The sequence below is a fragment of the Myotis myotis genome, unplaced genomic scaffold (assembly GCF_014108235.1).
Source record: "Myotis myotis isolate mMyoMyo1 unplaced genomic scaffold, mMyoMyo1.p scaffold_m19_p_13, whole genome shotgun sequence".
Classification (NCBI taxonomy): domain Eukaryota; kingdom Metazoa; phylum Chordata; class Mammalia; order Chiroptera; family Vespertilionidae; genus Myotis; species Myotis myotis.
In genome coordinates, this window is record NW_023416317.1 from 9,889,724 (window position 1) to 9,911,526 (window position 21,803).

General features: G+C 40.9%; 1 protein-coding gene across 14 annotated transcripts; it reads right to left on the bottom strand.

Annotated features, from left to right (window-relative positions):
• Window positions 1–3,005: 3,005 nt before the first annotated feature.
• On the bottom strand, window positions 3,006–15,843 carry CUNH3orf14 (chromosome unknown C3orf14 homolog). Of its 14 annotated transcripts, none has more exons than XM_036331699.1 (6): window positions 15,695–15,842; window positions 15,009–15,087; window positions 14,239–14,319; window positions 12,478–12,601; window positions 5,264–5,338; window positions 3,006–3,403 (listed from the first exon to the last, which is right to left on the bottom strand). In XM_036331699.1, the coding sequence occupies exons 3-6, from the start codon at window positions 14,289–14,291 to the stop codon at window positions 3,272–3,274; spliced, it is 384 nt and encodes a 127-aa protein (XP_036187592.1). In that variant the 5' UTR covers window positions 14,292–14,319; window positions 15,009–15,087; window positions 15,695–15,842; the 3' UTR covers window positions 3,006–3,271. The 14 variants fall into 14 exon arrangements, with proteins under 14 accessions (XP_036187592.1, XP_036187593.1, XP_036187594.1 ...); XM_036331700.1 differs by having other exon boundaries at window positions 14,239–14,322; XM_036331701.1 differs by having other exon boundaries at window positions 14,963–15,087.
• Window positions 15,844–21,803: the final 5,960 nt, after the last annotated feature.

Here is a 21,803-nt window from a genome sequence, read left to right on the forward strand (position 1 = left end):
TGTAGCTATTATATTTGGGCAATTCTTAAAAAGGGGGAAGAAACTCTTTCGGGAGATTTAAAACTTTGCTTCAAATAAGACTTCAAAAAATAAAATAAAAGGATGCGAATTGGCTTAGAGTAAAAAGACATTAATAGAGTAAGGAAGGAAAATAGAAGGATATATTTTGTAGATAAACTAAATTCATGGTCTTGAGCATCACATTTTATACAATTAAAACTCATCTGATGGTGGTTTAAAGCTTAATATCTTCCTCTTTTCTAAAACTGGTGATTGCAAACTCTAGTTTTTCACATACCCCATCCTCCCCTCCCCTCCCCCCGCCTGTCTGCAGTGATCTCAGAAGTGACAAAATGACCTCCAAATAAGTTTACTTTTGATTTAATAACATATCTACCTTATTTTTTTGTTTGATGGAAATGGAGAATGACAAAAGTGTAAAGAAAGTGTAAGATTAGTATCCTCATCTAAGTCTTAAGTTGACAAAAGTTAAAACACCTCGTGCACAATGCAGAGAAAAAAGGTTTGCCTTGTATTTCATTCACGCTGCTCCCTACGCATCGGGAGACCAGATGTCTGCTGTCCAGGGTACAGGGCTTTTTTAGTTAGTGCTTAGTAAAATTTACTTTTTAAAGTCTGGAGAAAAACTGCAGCTTTTCCCCGATCCTTAGCATTGTATAGCTTAATAATTTCATATACTCGAAGCATTTCAGCAGAAAATGAGCTTTGACTATTTATAGATTAGCAGCAATCCAAGAAAGGCTGTGGAAAATTCTGGAAACGGCCTTTATTTTGCAAACCCATTACTAAAATAATTACATAGTTTTCATAAAGAATAAATAGTAAGTACAATGTAGGGTACGGAAAGGGGACTAAATTAGGGGGTGGAGGTGTGAGTAGTTGACATTTCTTTTTTCTTGTCTGATTCCTGCTAATTGTGTACAAAAATATACATTAGATTTGGCATTTCTCCCCTCCTTAAGAAAACAATGTTTGGAAATCCCTGTGTAAAGCTAATTTGTCCTGAGGAATATAAAGACCTTTAGTGGGGTATCCGGGTCCCTATGGGAATTTTTTTTATAAACACACCATGTGGTGCAATCTGTTACAGCCTACAATGGGGGGGGAGGGGGGAGCACGCTCTGTGGGGCCGGGAACAAAGTCATCTCTGGGACTTGTGGAGTATTAACTAAAAATGCGAGAGATGACACAGCTCACACCTGGAAATACCTTCCTCCCGCCCTAAATCCTAACCCAGCATACATTAAATGTATGCGCTCTTTAAAACTACTTAGCAAGTTAGTTTAAGGAAGAAAAACCTGAATCATTTTTGAGATAGTTAAATTGCCATTCATTTTGTATTTTAATCTAACCTACTGGTGATTTAATTTACAAAACCCAAAGGAAGTGTACGCTCAAATATTGGAGGACGTTAACGTCTCAACCACTGTTTAATTTTGGAATGCGCCTACTTGCTTGACACAATATTTTACCGTCTCAACAAATGTTTAGCCTTTTTTTTTCACTTGACTAAAGAGAAGTAAGTTTCACTTTGCCTCATTCACCTTCTTCTGTGCATATGCCGGGGAAGACTGGATGTTAAAAAAAACTTCCTCATGCTCCCTTCTCCTACATCGAAGTCTGTTTACCAACTCAGAGCTGCTAGAAAGCGCTGCATTCTCCTGCTAAGTCAGCTGCATGGCTAGAAACCAAACTGTAATGCAACAAGGGAAAAATTATTTATTTTCGTGGCAGAACATTCTTGAGGAGGTATAACATTTTTCTGGTCGCTATGCCAAGTTTTCTTTTTCCTTCCTTTCTCTGTCTTCCATTTTTTAAAAAAATATATATTTTATTGATTTTTTACAGAGAGGAAGGGAGAGGGATAGAGAGTTAGAAATATCCATCAGCTGCCTCCTGCACACCCCCCACTGGGGATGTGCCCGCAACCCAGGTACATGCCCTTGACTGGAATCAAACCTGGGATCCCTCAGTCCACAGGCTGATGCTCTATCCATTGAGCCAAACCGGTTAGGGCTCTGTCTTCCATTTTTAAAGGCTTTCAGCCTTTATGCTGATACTCTATAGTTATCTAACAGTTCTAATATTTTGTGACATTTTGTATTGTGACCCTGTAGATGAAATTGTCATCGGACTGACACTGTGCTTTTAGTCCCTAATTACAGCTGTTCACGCTGCAGAGAAGCATGCTAGCCCGCCAGTGCAGATTATGAAAACCACGTTACTGTTACCCACACCAGCACCCACTCAGCAGGATGCTCCCAGCATGGTAGGGTACGGGAACGTGTCGGCACAATGGGTGTTTCAATCTCGTTTGTTTAGTTTGTCCTATTATCTTCCTTTGAAAACACAAACCAGTTGGAACCATACAGTCTTTCGTTGGACGGTAGGTAGCGTAGCCTCCCGTCAGTAGCAGGAGCTGCTTCTATAGTTAGAGAAGTTATAACTTTTGTGTGCAAACAGCAGTGCACTGAGGAACCTCAGAGCTGTTCAGGGTTGTGACCCAAAGCTTTCTGACAGTTGTTTCAGAAATAATGAAAATAGAAGGGAGAGGGAAGGGCAAGTTTAAAGATGAAAAGGTGAGGGAGGAGCTGTTTGTACTCACAGGGTTGGCAAGTCAAAACCCAAGAGCCGTCCCCAGCTCTAGGAAGGTGTGCTTATCCCGAACCGAGTCCGAGCTGAGGTAACTGGCTACTGACCAAACGCTTTGTAGTCATTGTTCCTGCAGAACCTGTAGAGCTTTGATTATCGCCGAGGAGCAAAATCCTCTGAATCTATTTTCTGACAAATATTACAACACTGACGCAGCTAAGTGCCACGGTCTTTTCATTTGTTAGAAGAAACTAAAATAGTGAGCCTTGTCCCCATAATAGAATAACTGAAAAGTAAGGATTCTAGAAAATGTAAAGTCAGAACTAACAACTGGTACTCACTGTTTAGATGAGAATGACTAAATGATTTTAAAAAAATAACATACACAGCACTAATTTAGCAACTTATTTAATCAGCAGTCTGCCTTCCAATATTAGTTTCTAATGCTTGCCTGGATTTGGTCGAAAGCAAATTCATGACCTTGAGATAGTAGTGGGTCTCTAAGGGACGACCTGAGACTGGCCCGTAGATTCTCATGTCTTCACTGTCATTGAGGAGGTGATGGGGCATAAACATATACCCGGCTCCTCCGGCCTGCAGACTCTTTAATATTCAGCTGTACTAAACACGTCTTTAAAGCTAGTATGAGAAGAACTTATCACTGTGCCTTGTTCCGAATGGTATTTTCTGCTTCGTTTTGATTTTCAACACCCATAGGATATGGTGCTCTTCCTAAAAGAAACTGTTCCCATTTTGGAATGTAGTCTTCCACTGAGGCCCAGTAAAGAGTCTAGGAGAAAAAACATGCAAAAGAAAAAAACACATATCAAGCAATTGAACTTGGCTCTTCATAATAGTCTAAATGTTTATTCACTTAAATGTGTGTGTGCGTGTACACACATACATGTAGAATGCACTTCCTCTACAGAATATTTTATGTTAATTTTAGAAAAAAAAATCTGGCTACTTACTAGTGTTAATTTTCAAATTTCTCAGTAAAACCAGAGCCTGGCAGAATTACAGATTTCAGAACTTTATTGCGATTTTGCACGCCCTCTTGTGGCCAACTTTGTGATTATTACCAGTATTTATCTTTTATGGCTACAGTTGTTAAATGCTGTTGTTTAACGTTACAAATCCCATACTAAGTGATTACCCACACTAAAATTATTACAATAAAATTATTAAACATGAATTGCTTTAAAATTAACATAAAATATTTGACCTGGGATGAAGTCAGGAACCGAACTATAACTAGTATGTTACCATATAGGATTCAGGTGAATTGACCCCTTATTTGCATGGGGAAAACATAAAAATGCACTGTATCTTTTAACAAAGCACATGATATGACAGATTTTAATTTCTTTCCTTTTTTTGTATAATGAAAAAAAAACAAGATTACTTAACAATATTTTAATTCAACTAAGTTGGAAGTTGAGGGGCTGTGTGATTGGCCTGCCTCTAGCAGTCTGCAAGTTCTAGAAGCTCCTGCAACATCACCATATTCTGTGTGTGAGCTTTAATGGTTTCTTGGCTGACTGTCCTAGGGAGGTCAAGAAAAGTAACTGCCCACGCTCCTTGCCACGGGAGGGCATCTGGTATTAGGTCCTCACTAGCAATGTCACTTTGGGAAGGTCAGCCGGTTGGACAGCATTAAGAACCCGTAATGACTCACTCTGAGCATGAGAAAGCTCCAGGGGTTCTGAGAGTTGAAAGTGGCGAGGGATCTCCATAACCCTGCATGAGTGCACGTGGTCGGAGAAACAGCCTGATGACCTTAAACTAGAGGTCCACCTGCTGGGGAGACCAGCTGAGAGGAATACCGTGGAGGCCTGCCGGTGGTTGGGAGCTTCTCACCATTCACGGCTAGATGAACCCCTTTTGTGTGGGCCTGACTGAGTTAGGTGCTGGAGCCTTCAACAAAGAAAAAGACATGCCTAGGGCACAGTCTGTACCAGAGTGTTTTCTCTCCGTGATCACTGGCTTTTCTTATTACTCTAGAACACAGAAAATTGAGGGGCAAGTTCTCAGCCTTTAAATTTGAGTCGATTCTCATCCCTGGTTAGGCAAGCAAAATTATATTTGAGAAAGGTCATTAAAAATATCAAATCAAACTATTCTATATGTAGTTAAATTCCCTTTCATCAAAAATACATTCATATGCCAAAGATGGTTTATTTTTGCCAACCATCTTCCCAATCTGTTCTTGAACTGAGCAAAATAAAATAGACAAAAGCCACACTATGCTGCATAAAATGCACTTAAATCGCATCGGTTGCATGTTTGGTGAAGGGCTGAACTGCATGCCCCTTGTAACTTCGGCCAACAGGAAAGGCACTTTGGTTCGGCACGTTGGCACCGGAACCGTCAGTGCATATTGTCTGCCAGGGTTTAACGGGATAGTCGTTTCTAAGTGACTAGGTGAAAAGACACAGGATCTTTATAAAATTTTCACTTGAAAAAAATTTTTTTTAATTAAGATCTCATCAGTTACCTACTATGTACAAACTATGGCTCTGTGGACATATAATGATCAGTCATATTTTGTTTATTTTAACTGAATAAATACATCTTGGAAATACGCACATATAACCACTCGTTAATTTACAATGATAGGGTCGCTACCTTTGTTTCTTAGGATTCTCACCTCAAGAGACACCACTTCAGGTGGTGGAAGTGGGTGACTCCGGGTCTGCAGAGACTTTTCTGCAGCTTCTATATCCTGTAACAGACATCAGCGTTGAAAACATGCATTCACATAGCACGCACCTGCGGTAGCTACAGGGCTGTCCCAGCCCTCTCACCTCAGCTCTCCTCGGATATGGTTTCAACTGATGGAGGCACTGAAGTAGGAGAGCTGCTCATTGCTCAACTGACCATTTCAGATACAGAATGCAGGGCTTTTTTTAAAAAAATAAAAGGTGCGGGCGGGGGGGTACTTCTAAGTTCTGCCTTACCATTTTAAATAGTGTCAGTAATTTCTGCAAAACAAACAAAACAAAACAACAAAAAACCCCCACAAAACCTTTCTCTAAAACTGCTCAGAGCACCAACTTAGCTCTAACATCATTAAAAACAGCCAGATGGCCGAAACCGGTTTGGCTCAGTGGATAGAGCGTCGGCCTGTGGACTGAAAGGTCCCAGGTTCGATTCCGGTCAAGGGCATGTACCTGGGTTGCGGGCACATCCCCAGTGGGGGGGTGTGCAGGAGGCAGCTGATCGATGTTTCTCTCTCATTGATGTTTCTGACTCTCTATCCCTCTCCCTTTCTCTCTGTAAAAAAATCAATAAAATATATTTTAAAAAAAACAAACAGCCAGATGGATAAAATAGTCAAATATTCAGATACAAAAATAGTCAGTTACCCAGCCCCACACTGTACTAACCTTAAAAGTAAAGAGATCGATTCTGTCTGGATCATGTAAATTTTAATGACACATTCATTTGTTCAGTATTCCACTCTTGTAAAATTTTACACTTATGCAAATACTCCACATATTTAGAAAAAGGTCAGTAAGGTACCTTGGCAACAAGAACCTGTTCACTTTACTAGATTTTTAGAACTAGATTTCTAAGGTGATCTCGGGGCAGGTCTGACTGCTCAGCAGAATATCATTCAGCTGGCGGCATTCGAGCCCTGTGCTTTCATTTGGAGCTTAACTTGTAGACACGTGTATTTTCTCTTATGATTGTAGCAACACCAGGGTAATTAAACTTAATCCATACCCTGGGAAAGACTTTACCTTGATGCACGTATGAATTTCATGCCCAGAAACATAGCACCTCCAAGTTGTTCCTGAAACCTGTGAGTTCTGTTTAAATGAATGCTCCCATCAGCACCTGTGTGTCTGGTGCTTGCTTATGTTTGTCAGGTTCACAGAGGCCTTGGCTGAAGGCCATGTAAATTCTGTCTCTCCTTTGAGCTTGTGGAAAAAAAGGAAAGTTCTCTGATCCTGGTACAAGCATTGGAGCAATCTAAGTACAGGGCTGTTGGACAGACGGAGGGAGATGGAGAGGGCGTGGGCGTGGGGTGTGAAGAAGCCAGTGCTGAACAGGAGAAAAGAGATAGCAGATGGCAGCGGCGGGGAGCACGGGATGGGTGTGAAATGTAAAAGGGAAAAACAGGAAATTCCCTAAAGGGACTCCCCAAAGTTGCACAGCCATTGATGCACCTGCTGTCTAGAGGAAGGTGATTTGAAGGGGAAAAACATAAATTTAGGGATAAAAAGCCCATCTATTAGCATGTTGATCCCGTCCCAGAAGTTTACAGCTAAGACACATGCTGAGGAGATTTGATGCCAATGCTACAGCAGATAGAGAGCACTAACTCTTCTGTGATTACAGTGAGATTTTACGGAGTCCTGGGAAAATTATGTTTTACCTTTATAAGACAAATAGGATAAAATCACAACCCTAATTATGCCATTATTCTAAGAACAGTTATAAAGTTGTTTGTATTTTTTGTTAATCCTCACCCAAGGATTTTTTTCCTTTTTTGGAGGGGGGTGGGGGGAGAGTGGAAGTGGGGGAGAGAGAGAGAAACATCTGTGTGAGAGACACACATAGCATGATTGCCTCCTGCCACACCCCAACCTGGACTGGGGATTGGACCTGCAACCCTGCAGTGTGCAACCACTGAGCAACACCGGCCAGGGCATAGTTACTGTTAGTGGTAGATCTAGGTGTCACTGGTACCTGTAGACAGGATTATAAACACTTTTCTTAAAGATCAGAAAGTAAGGCCACCGAATCTCTCTCACAGGAGAGCAGCTCCGTACGGGGAGGCGCGCCCTGCAAGGCAGGCCTGGGCTAGGCACGGGACGGTCCCCTCTGCAGCATGTCCGCAGGTCATCCCCTCCAGAGGACTTCTTCCTGAGGTGGATTCACTTTGTGGGCTTCCTGCTTACCTCTCTGCCTCCTTTCTCTGTTATCCCAAGTGTGGGCTTTCTTAAGATTTGTGACATCTCTTGTCTTCTTTTCACTTTTGACTTGGTCTCTCCTCTTCTGCTCCAGCCATTCACGTACAAGGACGGATGACTTTTCTCCCTGGCCCTTACTGCTCAGTCTAATAAACCAAACTCATCATCTTACTGCTGAAGGTACTGAATGTATAATAGTGGGAATGCGGTTCACCCAGCTGCCCTTTATCTTCAGCTCTTTCACTCTCTGCCATTGAAAGTTCAGCGCTTCAGGATGTCTGTCTTTCCGAGTCATTCCCAATGCGATGGGCTTATTACACTTACCATTCAACAAATCCTTCCTGAATGCTTTCTTGGACTATGCCCAGACTACATCCCATTTTACTTCAGTCCATACTGAAATGGATTAATTTTGCTAAAAAACTTTAAATATATCCTTATCTAGATTAAAAAAATAACTGATACCCACTACCCAGAGGATGAAGTACGAATTTCTTAGCCTGACTGGCAAATGTCTGACTACACACTGCCAGAAGGAAAGGATCAGCAATTACACTTGAAATGATGCTTTATATGTGATGGAATTAATTTTAATAGCATTTTACTTAATCTATTTCATGTGATTTTATTGAAAGTGTTTACCAGAAAATCTAAAAGTACATATGTGGCTCTCATTCTGCTGCATAGCACAACTTAGGCGTATCAGTTCCTAGGAATTCTGGGAGTCAAAGAGACATACACAGTGATACCTCAGTAATGTAATTGGCAATACCTGGGCCCTGGAAACCTCTATGGGACAAATGACCCAATTTCTTCAACAAAGAAATTAAAAGGGCGGGAAGGCTTTTAGAGATTCAGGACTGCAATCAATCAATTAAAAATTGGATTTTTATTTGCATTTTTAAAGGATTATACTTTTTAGCTTAATTTTTTCCATCACCATTTATCCCCCATACCCTCTTCCACTCCCACTCCCACGCCCAACCCCACAGTCACCTCACTGTTGTGTTAATGGTGGATTTTATCTGGATCCTGATTCAAACAAATGTAAAAACATGTGTTTATAAGTGAATCAGGGAAATCTGAATCCTCACTGGATATTTAAAGAATTACTGTAAATTTCTTAGATTGAAAATGATATTGTGACTTTGCTTAAAATAGTCCTTCCCTTTTACTGATAAACACTGAAATAATACAGAGGTAATGAATTGGGCAGATGAAACAATGTGTTGCTGAAGATTGGCTTCAAAATAATCTGAGGAGCTGGGATTGGAGGTGAGGGGCATGGATGAGCACGATGGCTGTGTTTGAAAATTACTGAAACTGGTGATAGGCACATGGAAGTACATTCTTCTCATGACAATTAAAACACAAGCTTCCCTTGTGCATGACGGGGCAGCCAGTAGAGATGAGCGGACATGATCAGGAAAGGTCAGGCTCGAACACAGAAGCTCATGGACTGAGGTCTTCCCCTTCTCACAGACGCTCCTCCCTCCCCACCCAGCAACAGATATCGCCTTACAAATATATAGTGAACCCAGCTGGGGCTGGGCTGGGTTTAATCTTTTAAGCTGCTGGAGGTGCAATTTCTGGGATAGGAAAAATAAGACAATAAAGCAGGAGATACAGGGTCATTGTTACAAGGAATGCTTAAGTATTCACTTATTCATATTCACTTATTCTTCACTGAATTGGCGAAAATGAGAAATGTGAGGAGGAAAGAGGACCAGCGTGGACCTGTAAGTCACTGGCCATCCTGAGTGACAAGCAGTTTGTGGAAGGCTCCGTCAGCTGGCTAATTTATTTTTGCAAATGCATTTAGAGAAATTTTACTGAGTTTCATATTCATTTTGTTGGGATTTTATTACATTTAAAAATAGCCCTAGCTGGTTTGGCTGAGTGGATAGAGCGGTGCTCTGTGGACTGAAGGGTCCCAGGTTTGATTCCAGTCAAGGGCATATGCCGGGGTTGCAGTCTCGATCCCTAGTGTGGGGCATGCAGGAGGCAGCTGATCAGTGATTCTCTCTCGTCATTGATGTTTCTATCTCTCCCTCTCCCTTCTTCTCTGAAGTCAATAAAAATATATTTTAAAAAAATTTAAAAATAACTTTGTGACAACTGACCTTAGAAAAGTAATACAGCCCAATCAGGATTAAGGTATGCATCTCCACTTAAGTTTTCTCTTTAAAACGTAATTGTTTTTATACAAATCATGCCCTTTGTTAAGAGCATTCCCAAGTATTTTATAATTTTATTGCTAATGTGAAAGTTATCTCTTATATTTTCCAACTGTATCTATAGGATTGCTGTTGACTTTGTATGTTTATCTTTTATTAATTTTGCTCAACTCATACTAGTTTTAAAACAATTTTGGCTTTTCTTAGTATATAACCATACCATTTTAGAATGCTGGTGTTGTGCCTTCCTTTCTAAAAGTTAAAGCTCACTCCCTTTTAGTGTTTATTATATTGGCCAGAACATCTAAATAAGATCAAGTAACGGATGGTGAAATAGGTCATCCTTATTTTGTTACTACTATATTTATAGGAATGCTTCCAAGTTTTAATGGAACCATTTTTGATGCACATTCTGCACTAAGTACATATCCTGATGTAACTCAACCTGTTCTTGACAAAGGGTATTAGTAGTAGCTATTATGGTTCCTCATCTCTACATAAAGGAATTAGAATAGATTAGTGGTTTTCACAGTTCCTTAGAGACACAGCAGGGCAGGCAAAAAAGAGCTAAGTGGGTGGGGCTTTGGACCAAAGCTGTCCATTTTTATCTATTTTACATCTTTGGAAAAGTTATATGGTGAAAAAAAATTAAAAACCTTTAGATGACAATCTAATCTATATGCTGTTTAAAGTCTCTTCCAACTCAACATTCTATAATCAAGTCCTATTTATTTTACTTTCACAATAATTTTATAAGCCATTAAAATTATTTTCAAAGTTAAAAAAATATGAGAGAAAAAATAAAAAACTGTGTAAACAGTTATTCAAAATATGTAAAACAAAGACAGGGAACAGACTGTATCTGAGATGTAATAGGTGCTCAATAAATGTTTATTAAAAGACTGTTAGGAAATGTACAAAAATATATTAATTCCTAGATGGGCAGGATAAGGAAGTTATTTCATCTTTGCTCTTTCAAGATTTTTGCAATGCGAATATATATTATTTTGATAATCGGGGGTAAAGACCATATCACACTGGTTTCTGATGGCTATGAAACAGTTCATTATTTTCCTTCTGGATATGACAGTTAATTTCATACCTATTAGATCCAATCTCTCTGTTCTTGAAATCACGTTACATCTAAATAGCAGATGAATCCTCCTCAAATACTCACTCATACGTTTCTTACGTAAGTCTTTATTTTTCTTTTGCTCACACACTTTCACTCTGATATTATCTGTACATATCAAGTCTCAATTTACTCATGTGGACTCACAGTATCCAACCTTTTCCTGTGACTTGCCAAGCTAGTTAGCTCATGGCTTCACGAACGCTCTTAGGGCCACTCATTCTTCTACTCTTGGCTCTCCTGCAGCCATCCAGCGGAATGCATCGCCTTCTGCCTGTTTGCACACAACTCCAGCTTAGCCTCCTCTGAGACCATTAAAAGATTCGAGCTCTCCAAGATTTTTTACACTTAACTCCTAGAATATGAGTGCTGAGTAGTCCACATAACGTACTGTTTGATCATGTAAAGTCTCATTTTATGTGTGACAACTTTATATCATCAACTAAGCCTGTTAGCTTCTTGAGGTGAAGAACTCTGATTTATATTTATTTTGTGGTCCCCACTTTCTAACTAGAACTAGCTCAATTGTAAGGACCCTCTGGATATTCATCAAAAAACTTACTCATTAAAAGATGCCTGCAAACCAAACATTACCTGCACTTGCAGGAAGTAAGTGGCAACCAAGCCTTCAAGCCTCCTAATTAGTTTTTCTGACTTTTCACAGCAAATTCCAGATTATCCTATATTTTTCCATTTAAAAATAAATATTGCAAAAACCATTGGGCAAGTAAGACATATGGCAATATAGAATGCTTTGGTAGCACTATGGCTGTGACTTAAATTACTGTGGCTCAAACTGCCAGAAGCTGAGAAGATAACTGAATTTTCTTCTTCCTTTATCCTCTAGTGAGGACAGAAGATAACTATATCATGCCTATCGATGAAAATATTTAACAATAAAAACTGAAAACACTGCTTTATAACTTAAATAATATAGCCTTACCACCAAATGTTTTAGTCATAGGATCTCTTGGAAGCTTGACTGGAAGCAAACTTTTAGGGTTTTAATTATGGATGAAGCCATACAATTCTGGAAGCAAAGTATAGCAAGCAGCCAAAAATGTTACACATATGATTTTACTCCAAGTGGGCACATTGGCCAAATGGTGAGGCCCTGCGCAATTACACACTTTGACCACCCCCTCCATCACCATCAAAAGGGATCTTGAAAATCTGTTATGTTAGATATGAATCTGTGTGTTGACTGTGGCCCCAGTAAGGCAAAATCAAATCTTTCTTGTTTTTATGATGTTAAAATAGTTTTGAGTTGGATCTAAATACATTATAGGTACTTTATAGTATTTCAAGATCTCCCTACCAAGGAAAGATGGAAAGCTACGTCTTGTATTTATTACTTATTGCACAAAAGATGACCGTAAAATTACTTCTGTAGTCATTGATTTTCTGGTTGATTGAGAACATTTAGCTTAAGCAAGCTTCACTTTTTTTCATTTAAAAAATAAGAATCCATATGTTATTTATCTAACTAACATGGGTCTAAAAATAGATGATGCTTCATTAATTCTATTTATTACTCACAACAGAGACATTATATAAATCAAAATTATGAACTTCACTTGAAACCTTTTTGCAAAGGTGGGCAAAATCTCATACTCAAGTCATGGAAACTTACCTTTAAAAGGCGAAAATTCCTTTTAAAAGCAGCCTCAGCTGCTTGAATCTGAGATGCCTTTTCCTTGTTTTGATCTTCAAATTTACTCTCCATTTGTTGAAGTAACTTTAATCTTTGTGATACTCTAGAAAAAATGGAGATTATATAAAGTTCTTTTAGAAGGAGACATTTTATTGCTTGACCAATATAAAACATTCATTCCTTAATTGTACTTCACTTTGAGTTTAACCTATTTTGAAAGCCAATTTCTATGCCAATTAATGAGATAGTGAAGAACTTAGTAGTTTGTTAAGTCTTAAATCTTATTTTTATTAACATATATTGGTATACCATAAGTACATGCTTCTGTTTTTTTAGCCTCTCTGGTCTTCTGAAATTATATTAAAATGTGGAAATATGTTTTCATTTTTGGTGAAAATGCAAACTGTAATACACATCCCTTTGTACATACTTTGTATATGCTTATATATACACCTCCACACACACATACATTGATATAACTTGCTATACAAAACCTTCTGCTTAACACTTCAATACCCCTGAAGCTCATGTTACACATTTAGAATTGTGCTAAACTTCCATATGTTTGAAGAAGCAATAAAAATATTTTTTCCTCTTTTGCCAAGAGAAAGATGAGTGAGAGGCTGTATGTATGCATACCCACAAGGTAAATCAGCAATTGAAGAAAGATGTAAAAGTTGTACGTGAATTATCAAACTACTCTGTGATACATAATATACTTTAAAAGTTTCTCACTGGTCCAGTGCTCAGTTTACAAGCTTTTGGGCCTCTTAAATGATTCATAAGTAAAGATGTCAGGTGATAAAAAATAAGTAAGTGGTATATATAATAGTCTAGCCATTCCCCAAATAAATGTGGTGATTATCAAGAAACACTGCTTCATAAGGCTGTGATTGAGGGTAGAGCTAGAATTTGGTATTTGAACAGTTATTTTCGTAAGCAAAATTTCTTAACACATTGTGGACGGATCACGAGAATTCTCGCTTCATATTACACAGTGTTGTACAAAGTATACTTAAAAAAGATATTAGCTTGTAAGAACATGTAATAAATAACTTCAAAATGCAATGGGCATTTAATTTTAAAGCGTGCCTTTAACATTTATGTAAAACGTTTTTTTTGTACCCGTTCAATAGAAACCTATCTGTCCACTGGGTAAAACTAGCAATAAAACTATTGGTCCGCAATGTGTTAAAAGGCCAAGGAAGAGAGCCTGATAATTAATTAGAGGAAAGGAAAACATGAGAACCTGCAGTCAGAGGTGGAGAAGGCTTAATACCAAATCTAAGTGCAAGACTGACTATATCATTGCAGCGCCCAGTGCAGAATGAAAATGTGAGACCCCTTGTTAAAAAATACTCGGAATTTCAAGAGTGCAACATTAGGGAACTAAGCCAAGTGTGAGGGCTGTGGCTGCGCAGGGCACATACCCTAGGAAGTGGGCCCAGGGTAAGAGGCCTAGAGAAGAACATTAATTATTCGTGTGTAGCCTAGAAAGGGTGAGAGGAGGGGTGAAGTTATCTAACTATTAGTAATAAAAATAAAAACATATAGAATATAATTATACCTTTTAATTTTTGTTATTCTTGAGACAATGACATTCCCTAAGACCAAAATCTCTCAAGTGTCAGAAAATTGAAATGACACACTTTCAGATCTTCAAGTCTTCCTGTGCACACACTGTTTCACTAAATAGTGTAATTTATACATTTAGATTAATTAGCCTTGAAAAAAACTTACATTTCTTCATGTCTTTTAGAAAGGCGAATTTCTTGAGCGAACAAGGAAGTCATCTTTAGTTAAAGCTGCCTTATGAGCTTTCTGCTAAATAATAAAAACATTTAGTTACTTCCACCACATGTCCTCAGCTTTGCAACATTTGATCATTTTAGTACCTCAACCAATTGGTTCTCTCAGAAGGAAAAAAAAATAAAACTTGAGATGTAATAATGTATAAAATGAAAGATTGCACCTAAAAACATTTTTACTTACAATGCATAGTTTTTCTTACATCAGATGCATCTAAAAATACTGTGAATCAGGTAAACTCAACACATTTCACATTCCCCCCCCCCCCCCCCAACACACACACACACATTTTAACCTTAAACAGAATTCAAAACAAACACGCAGCTGGTACTAAGACTAGTAAACATTTTATTGAATCAACAGAAAGAAAAATATCTACTCTGTAAAATTCATCACAGGAACAGCATCCCTCATGCACACACACACACACACACACACACACACACACAAAGAGAGAGAGAGAGAGAGAGAGAGAGAGAGAGAGAGAGAGAGAGAGAGAGAGGCAAACAAGTATTAGAACCACTGAAAGCTCCCTTTGTTGGAAGACTGCCCTGTCCCACCATCTCTTTTCCAAACAGGAAGGTGTTTTTGTGTGTAACTGTGGGAAAGGCACCATTGGTCCCTCAACCTCACCCTGGCTGCTCAGGACTCACACCTGGGAGTCTGGGAAGGCCATTTCCATGGCGCATGAGCTAGCTCACCCTGGCTGAAGAGCCCGGGCCAGTCCAGGCGCAGGTCCAGCAAGTGCTCTGAGAGGCTGGGATCCTGAAGGCAAGGCATCTGATTGGGTGCAAAAGTGGAGGGAAAAGGCAGGCATAAAACTCCTTCCTGCAATGCAGCAGTGAAGCACCGGCTTTCCTAACCTTTATGAAATGACACGCTGACTGCTACTCGCCCACGTGCCCCGGGCTGTGGAGAGACTGAGTTAGGCGGGGAGGGGGCCAGGCATTCGCACACCGCCCCGCTGCCTGCCCTCCGCAGGCTTCCTCCTCCAGGGGCCATTGTCTTGCCTTCAGCACCAAGGACAGCAATCCCCCCCCCCCCCCCCCCCCCCCCCCCCGTCCCCACTCCTACCCCCCAGGACGGGGTTACAGATATTTCCCCCTAAAATCCCTGCAGCCCCGTCCTCGCTGCCCTCCTCCCAGTTCCCAGTGCCGCGCCAAGGACGTCCCAGAAAGTTGATCCAGGGTCACCTCTCTTCCGTGACGCCTGCCATCAGCACTTCAGACGAACCGCACAAGAATTCGGCCTTTTGAACCGAAGATCCGCGCGGTTTCGCAGACCTCAGCCCTCCGACCACCCCACGTCCTGCCTACACACCCACAGGCTCGGGACGTCCCCCGCACCCGGCTCTTCCCCGAGCGGGGGTCCCCCGCCCTGCAGACACCTGCGCCGCCGCGGGCCGCTCCGGCAAGTCCAGCGACCCACCCGCCGTGATGCGGGGGACCCCACTCTGACCTCTTCCGGAAAAGCACGGCGTCTGCGCACGGCCGGGTCTCAGGACGGGCCTGGGCGTGGCCACGCAGCCGTCCCCAGTGACGTCATCACGGCGTGATAAACGGCGCCTCGGAGCGCGAGGTCAGCGAGGTGGCGCCACTCGGAGTGCCCTGAGCCCTCGGAGCCGCTGGCTGGGAGGAGGGCCCCGGGAAACTGCTTTCGGCGCTGGCTCAGCTTCAGGGCCGTTTAAAATGCGATCTGGAAGTGTTCAACAGGCTTCGGAGGGCGCGGCTGGGCGCTTGGAAGCTGCAGTGTCACAGTGTGGATGTGAGGAAGCCGTCCGGACAGTGGACAGTCCAGCACGTTCCCGTGGGCGTGGCAGTCTCCCCGTGGGTGGCCCCGGCCCCTGCAGCTCGCACACCCAGAGGGGCAGTGGATGGCTTTTCCCGGCTTGAGCCTGTGTGCCGGTCGCTGTGTTTATGTGATTCTCCCATTCACCGAATCCCACTGGGATGGGTGAGAGGTACCGGTGTCCTCCCTGGGCAGGAGGAGAAACAAGCTTGGGCGCTTCTGTAGGTCCTGGCTTGAAGCCAGCAGAGAGTTGATTAAATCTCCCGCTGCCCTCAGGACACACCCGGGCTTCACCCCCGGGGGGGGGGGGGGGCGTAAGGGACAGCCTTACACATCCCTTCCCCTTGAAATCGCTTTGCGCGGGAGGTAGTGCTGTCGTCATCACAGAGGGAGCATGAGGCTCAAGAGGCGGAAAGCAGTTTTCTAAGGTTTCTGAGTTGGTAAAAGGCAAAGGGCTAGGACTCCAACCCAGAGGTCTTCTGTTCTTTTTCTTCCTAAATATCTACCTAAAACGTAGATCTCACGTGGGGACCATGGCTCTTCCAGGTACTTCCATAGACTAGGTTCCTCCTCTGTCCACTTGTTTCCTTGCAGAAGCACCGCTCCACCTCTTCGCTCTCTGTGCTCCTCCTGCTTTGTGTTTCTCCACCACACAGCACCATTCACATCTTTCTTTTCCTTTATTTATTTTTATTGTTGACAGTATTACCGATGTCTCCGCTTCTCCCCCTTTGCCGGCCTCTGCATATCTTATAGTCACTTGTTCAGTTGTTTACCAGTGTACCCCCTACTGGAATGTGAATGCCCTAAGAACAAGTATTTTCTTAGGAGGAAACTTGGATCTTCATTTTCACTTCAATTAAATTTAATGGGGTGACATTGGTTAATATTACATAGGTTTATTATCATAGATAGGTCATCTGTATATTAGACTATGAGCCCCTCACCCTGTATTTGACCCCCTTTTCACCCTTTACTACTCTGAACTCCCTTCCTTCAGGTAACCACCATACTATGGTCTGTGTCTTTGAGTTTTTAAAGATCAGGTATTTTTACCTTTTATTTGCTGTTCTGTTCTTAGCAACTAGAACTGCCTGACATGTAAGTGCTCAGTAAATATTTTTTGAATGAATAGATGAAATCCCCAAATGAAATTCCATCATGAGGTCATAGAGGTCTGTCTTCAGGTCATAGGACCTTTGACTTAGTTCTTCCATAGTTTTATTTAGTACACATGAAAAATAGACCCTTGATTGGCCCTATGTTCTAGGAATGAAATAGAGGTTACAAGGCATTCTTGTTTATCTTTTATTTAATTTAAGGATTTTCCTTAAGTTGGTAATGGGTTGCATGGAATAGGGAACTGAGAGTGTACATTCAATATTTGTATGTTGCTTAAAACAAACTTTGCTCAGAACTGAGAGTGTACATTAAATATTTGTACGTTGCTTAAAACAAACTTTGCTCACCTACTGCCTTAGAAATTTTCATGCAGGTTTTAGGAGACTAGTAGTTGAAATATTCTTAGTGTTTCACAGACCCTTAGAGGTTATCTACATAGACAGTGATAATTCTTCAGCCTCCAGAAAAGAACTTACTCTCTACTTAAAGGTCTGTGGTGATAGGAGGATATTTGGATTGCTATCTTCACTTTATTTGTTTAAATTAAACCTATTGGGTTGACATTGGTTAATAATGTTATATAGGTTTTCTCTCCTCAGTCATAGGCCACAGCTAAGCCTTTCTGTGAGACACAGAGCTAGGAAAGACGCTGGCAATTGCAGGCTATCTATTACTGTACAGCTTCTGTATTTATTAGATAAATTTGGGTACTTCCTGGGTGAGATATTCATGGTCTATTCTGTGAATTATTGCAATCTTCTGAGTAATACCTGGCCCATAATGGGGCATTCTGTAAATGTGTAGTGAGGTTTATATTTCCTAACCTTAAACTAGTTCTGTTCATCAGCTTGATATCATTGTCCCCTTAGCCTCATTATTGAGAAAGTACTGTCATCTTCTCTTCTATATATATAAAAGGCTAATATACAAAGTGTCCCCTCAGGAGTTCAACCAGGAGACTGGGAGTTCAGTCGCTCGCTATGATGTGCACTGACCACCAGGGGGCGGTGCAGAACAAAGGAAGGCCCCAGCCAGCAGCCAGAAGGCCCTGATCGGCCCTGATCGCCGGCCAGGCCTAGGGACCCTACCTAAGCAAGAATTTCGTGCACTGAGCCTCTAGTTTAGTCATAAATTCTATAAGGATATACACTGAGTGGCCAGATTATTATGACCACTGATGTTTGTGGGCAAATTAGCTATAATTTCATGCTGAATTTGCTAGAGAGCCAGACCATTATAAATCGGGAAGCAGGTTGTTTACCACAACAGTAGAAGTGATTTTTTTTTCTGAAGATATGGGTAAGCAACACGATTTAACAGCCTTTGAACGTGGGATATATTTGAACGTGAGTGGCCAGATTATTATGACCGCCTGGCGTTTGTAGGCAAATTAGCCGTATGCTGCATCGTATGGGATATGGAAGCCGAAGGCCTGTTTGAACACCTTTGCTGTCTGCAGTTACCAAGATAAAACGTCTCCAATTCGCACAGAACACAACGATTGGACAGTCGAGCATTGGAAAAAAGACACGTGGTTCGATGAATCACGTTTCCAGTTGCATCATGCAGATGGCAGAGTGAGAATTTGGCGGAAACAGCATGAAAGCTGCAACCCACATGCATGAGTACAACCCTTCAAGCTGGTGGGGGCAGTGTTATGGTTTGGGGCATGTTTTCCTGGCATGATTTGGGCCCTTTAATTCGTGTGGAACAACGTCTGAATAGCACAACATACCTAAGTATGTTGCTGATCAAGTTCATCCTATCTTGTTGATGGCATATCCCAATGGAGATGGCTTCTTCCAACAAGACAATGCGCCATGCCACGGTGCTCGTATTGTGCAGGAGTGCTTTCAAGAACATGAGGGAGACTTTACCTTGCTTAGGTGGCCCCCACAATCACCAGATCTCAATCCAATTGAGCATTTGTGGGACGAAGTTAAAAGAGCCATCAGGCAACTGGTTCCACAACCATCAAATCTCACAGAACTGGACAGTGCTATTCATCAGGCATGGTGTCAGATTCCTCGCATCACTTTTCAACATCTCGTGGAGTCAATGCTAAGAAGAATCGCCGCAGTATTGAAGGCAAAAGGTGGCCCAATGAAGTACTGATGGGGTGGTCATAATAATCTGGCCACTCACGTTCAAATATATCTCACGTTCAAAGGCTGTTCAATCGCGTTGTTTACCCATATCTTCAGAAGAAAATCACTTCTGTCGTGGTAAACAACCTGCTTCTCTATTTATAATGGTCTGGCCCTCTAGCAACTTCAGTGAGAAATTATAGCTAATTTGCCTACAAATGTCAGGTGGTCATAATAATCTGGACACTCAGTGTATTTATTAAAAATCTGTAAGATGTAGTCTCTGCACTCAGGAGCCTAGAACCTGTCTAGGCTCTTAAGGTATAAAAAAAAAAAAAAAAAAAAACCCTAGAGGATGACCGCTGAAAACAGAAAAAAGACTAATATTTATTCCGTGTTCATTCTGTACTAGGCACTTTGCATGAATCACCTCACCTAATTCTCTAACAACCCTGTGAGCAAGGGTACTGAACTCTTACAATCCCTGTTTTTATAGCTGAGAACACTGAGACTTAGAGAAATGACTTAAGATGACACTGCTAGTAAATGAACCCCAGTTTGTTTGGTGTTAGTAGCCAAGTAATTATGTATGTTGTATTGAGAAGGTGCAATTGAAAAGTATCATGCAGACGACAAGGGTGCTAGAGAAGAAAGAGAGCACTCTGAGTTGGAATTGTCTAGACGGCTTAAAAGACTGGGAGGTGGAATTTGAAAACTGGGTAGGATTTGGAGGTCTGGTTTTGTAATCCATTGTATCAGAGGGCAGGAGAAGGGAGGGTGAAGTCTTCTAAGTGAAGGAGGCAGAGTGCGCAGGAGTGTGTGATGAGACCACATCTGGGGTGAGGGCCAGTGAAAGGGAGCATTGAGAAGAATGTTTTCTCATTTCCCTCAGTGGTGAAGCTTTCATTTCTGGTGTCAGAGAACTTTAAAATAGAGGTTTGACAGTAATAAGGAGAAGGAGTTATTGGAGGTGAGACTGGTAAGTAGAGAATAGAATGAGGACAGAGAAGGAACCCTTGAAAATGGAAAAGGAAAGACAAGCTTTATAGAGTAAGATATAAAAGAATTTCAGAATCGTTGACAATTTCAATGACTCCAAATTACTATCAGTAAGTTCTGTTATAGTCTTTTTATACCTCCTTTGGGTTTACTCTGGATAGACAATTACTAAGAAAATAAAAAACTCATGCCTGAAATGGAGTTCGTTTATCTTCCTGTTGCAGGAAATCCCAGAAGAAATTTGGTAAAGTGGATCCAATTGCCTGCACGTCTGCTTTTTTTCACTTTGAAATAAAATCATTAGAATTTTACCTTTTTCCATAATTGTAGACTGTCCATTTTGCTATGGAAAAATATTCTACACTGAAAATATATCTGAAATGCTTTAAATTGGCCCTTGATGGATTTTGACCAGAGAGAATTTACAACCAGATGCCTCTAGAATCTTTTGTCAACGAATCAGCTATCAATCTAGGTCCAATCAGATAAAACTCTGCAACAGAGAAATCATTATCACAGCTGGTACCTACATTGTAGGTATTCTTGGCTGAGAGAACAAGGCCATACTGATAACCTGCCAATCTTAGTCATTTCCAGTGAGAATTTGCATATGCCTTTCCTTCTTGAGAGAGCAAATTAAAAACCTCACTAGTTCTAAAAGTCATTGAGAGAACATTAGCATTTTAAAATTGAGATCACACATGATAATTCTTAGCAAATCATGTGTATGTTGTGTACACAGTAAATATGTATACTTTTTTACTTCCTAAATATCAGTAATTTAAAGCTCACATATCCTTTTTTTTTAAGTGACACCCTGCTGTGTATAACTTATAAAGACTTTTTCCCCCACCCCATCGTCTCGATTTACCAGCAGCTCTCATTACACTCACTGGTCTCTCTAACTCTTTAACTCGGGCTTTTCTTGAAGTAAGAATTTTCTCTTTCATAGCCTTCCTGCTGATTCTTTATTTTCTTCATGATTTTTTTCCCTTTTGCTCTTAGTGTCCTGTGATAACCTTATCCTTAGTCTGCTATTGAGTAGGCAAGTAAAGACCTTAAATGCAGATAAATATCTCATGATCTCACTCATTTGTGGAATATAATGAACAACATAAACTGATGAACAAAAATAAATCCAGAGACACAGAAGCATTGAACAGACTGTCAAACCTCAGAGGGAAGGGAGAGGATGGGGTGAGATCAACCAAAGGACTTGTATGCATGCATGTGAACATAACCAATGGACACAGACAGAGGGCATGTGCTAGGGGGTGGGAGTGGCTGAGGAGAGGTCAGTGGGGAAAAAGGAGACATATGTAAAACTTCAAACAATAAAGAATTTAAATTAAAATAAATAAAATAAAAACCTTAAATGCATACTTGACTACTGGTGAGCATTGCATTCTGCTGTTCTTGTCTTTTTGTAATGCTCTGCCACTGAAGACTTTGCAGCAGCCATTTTTTTTTTTTAATCATTGTTTGCTATATCCATCACTT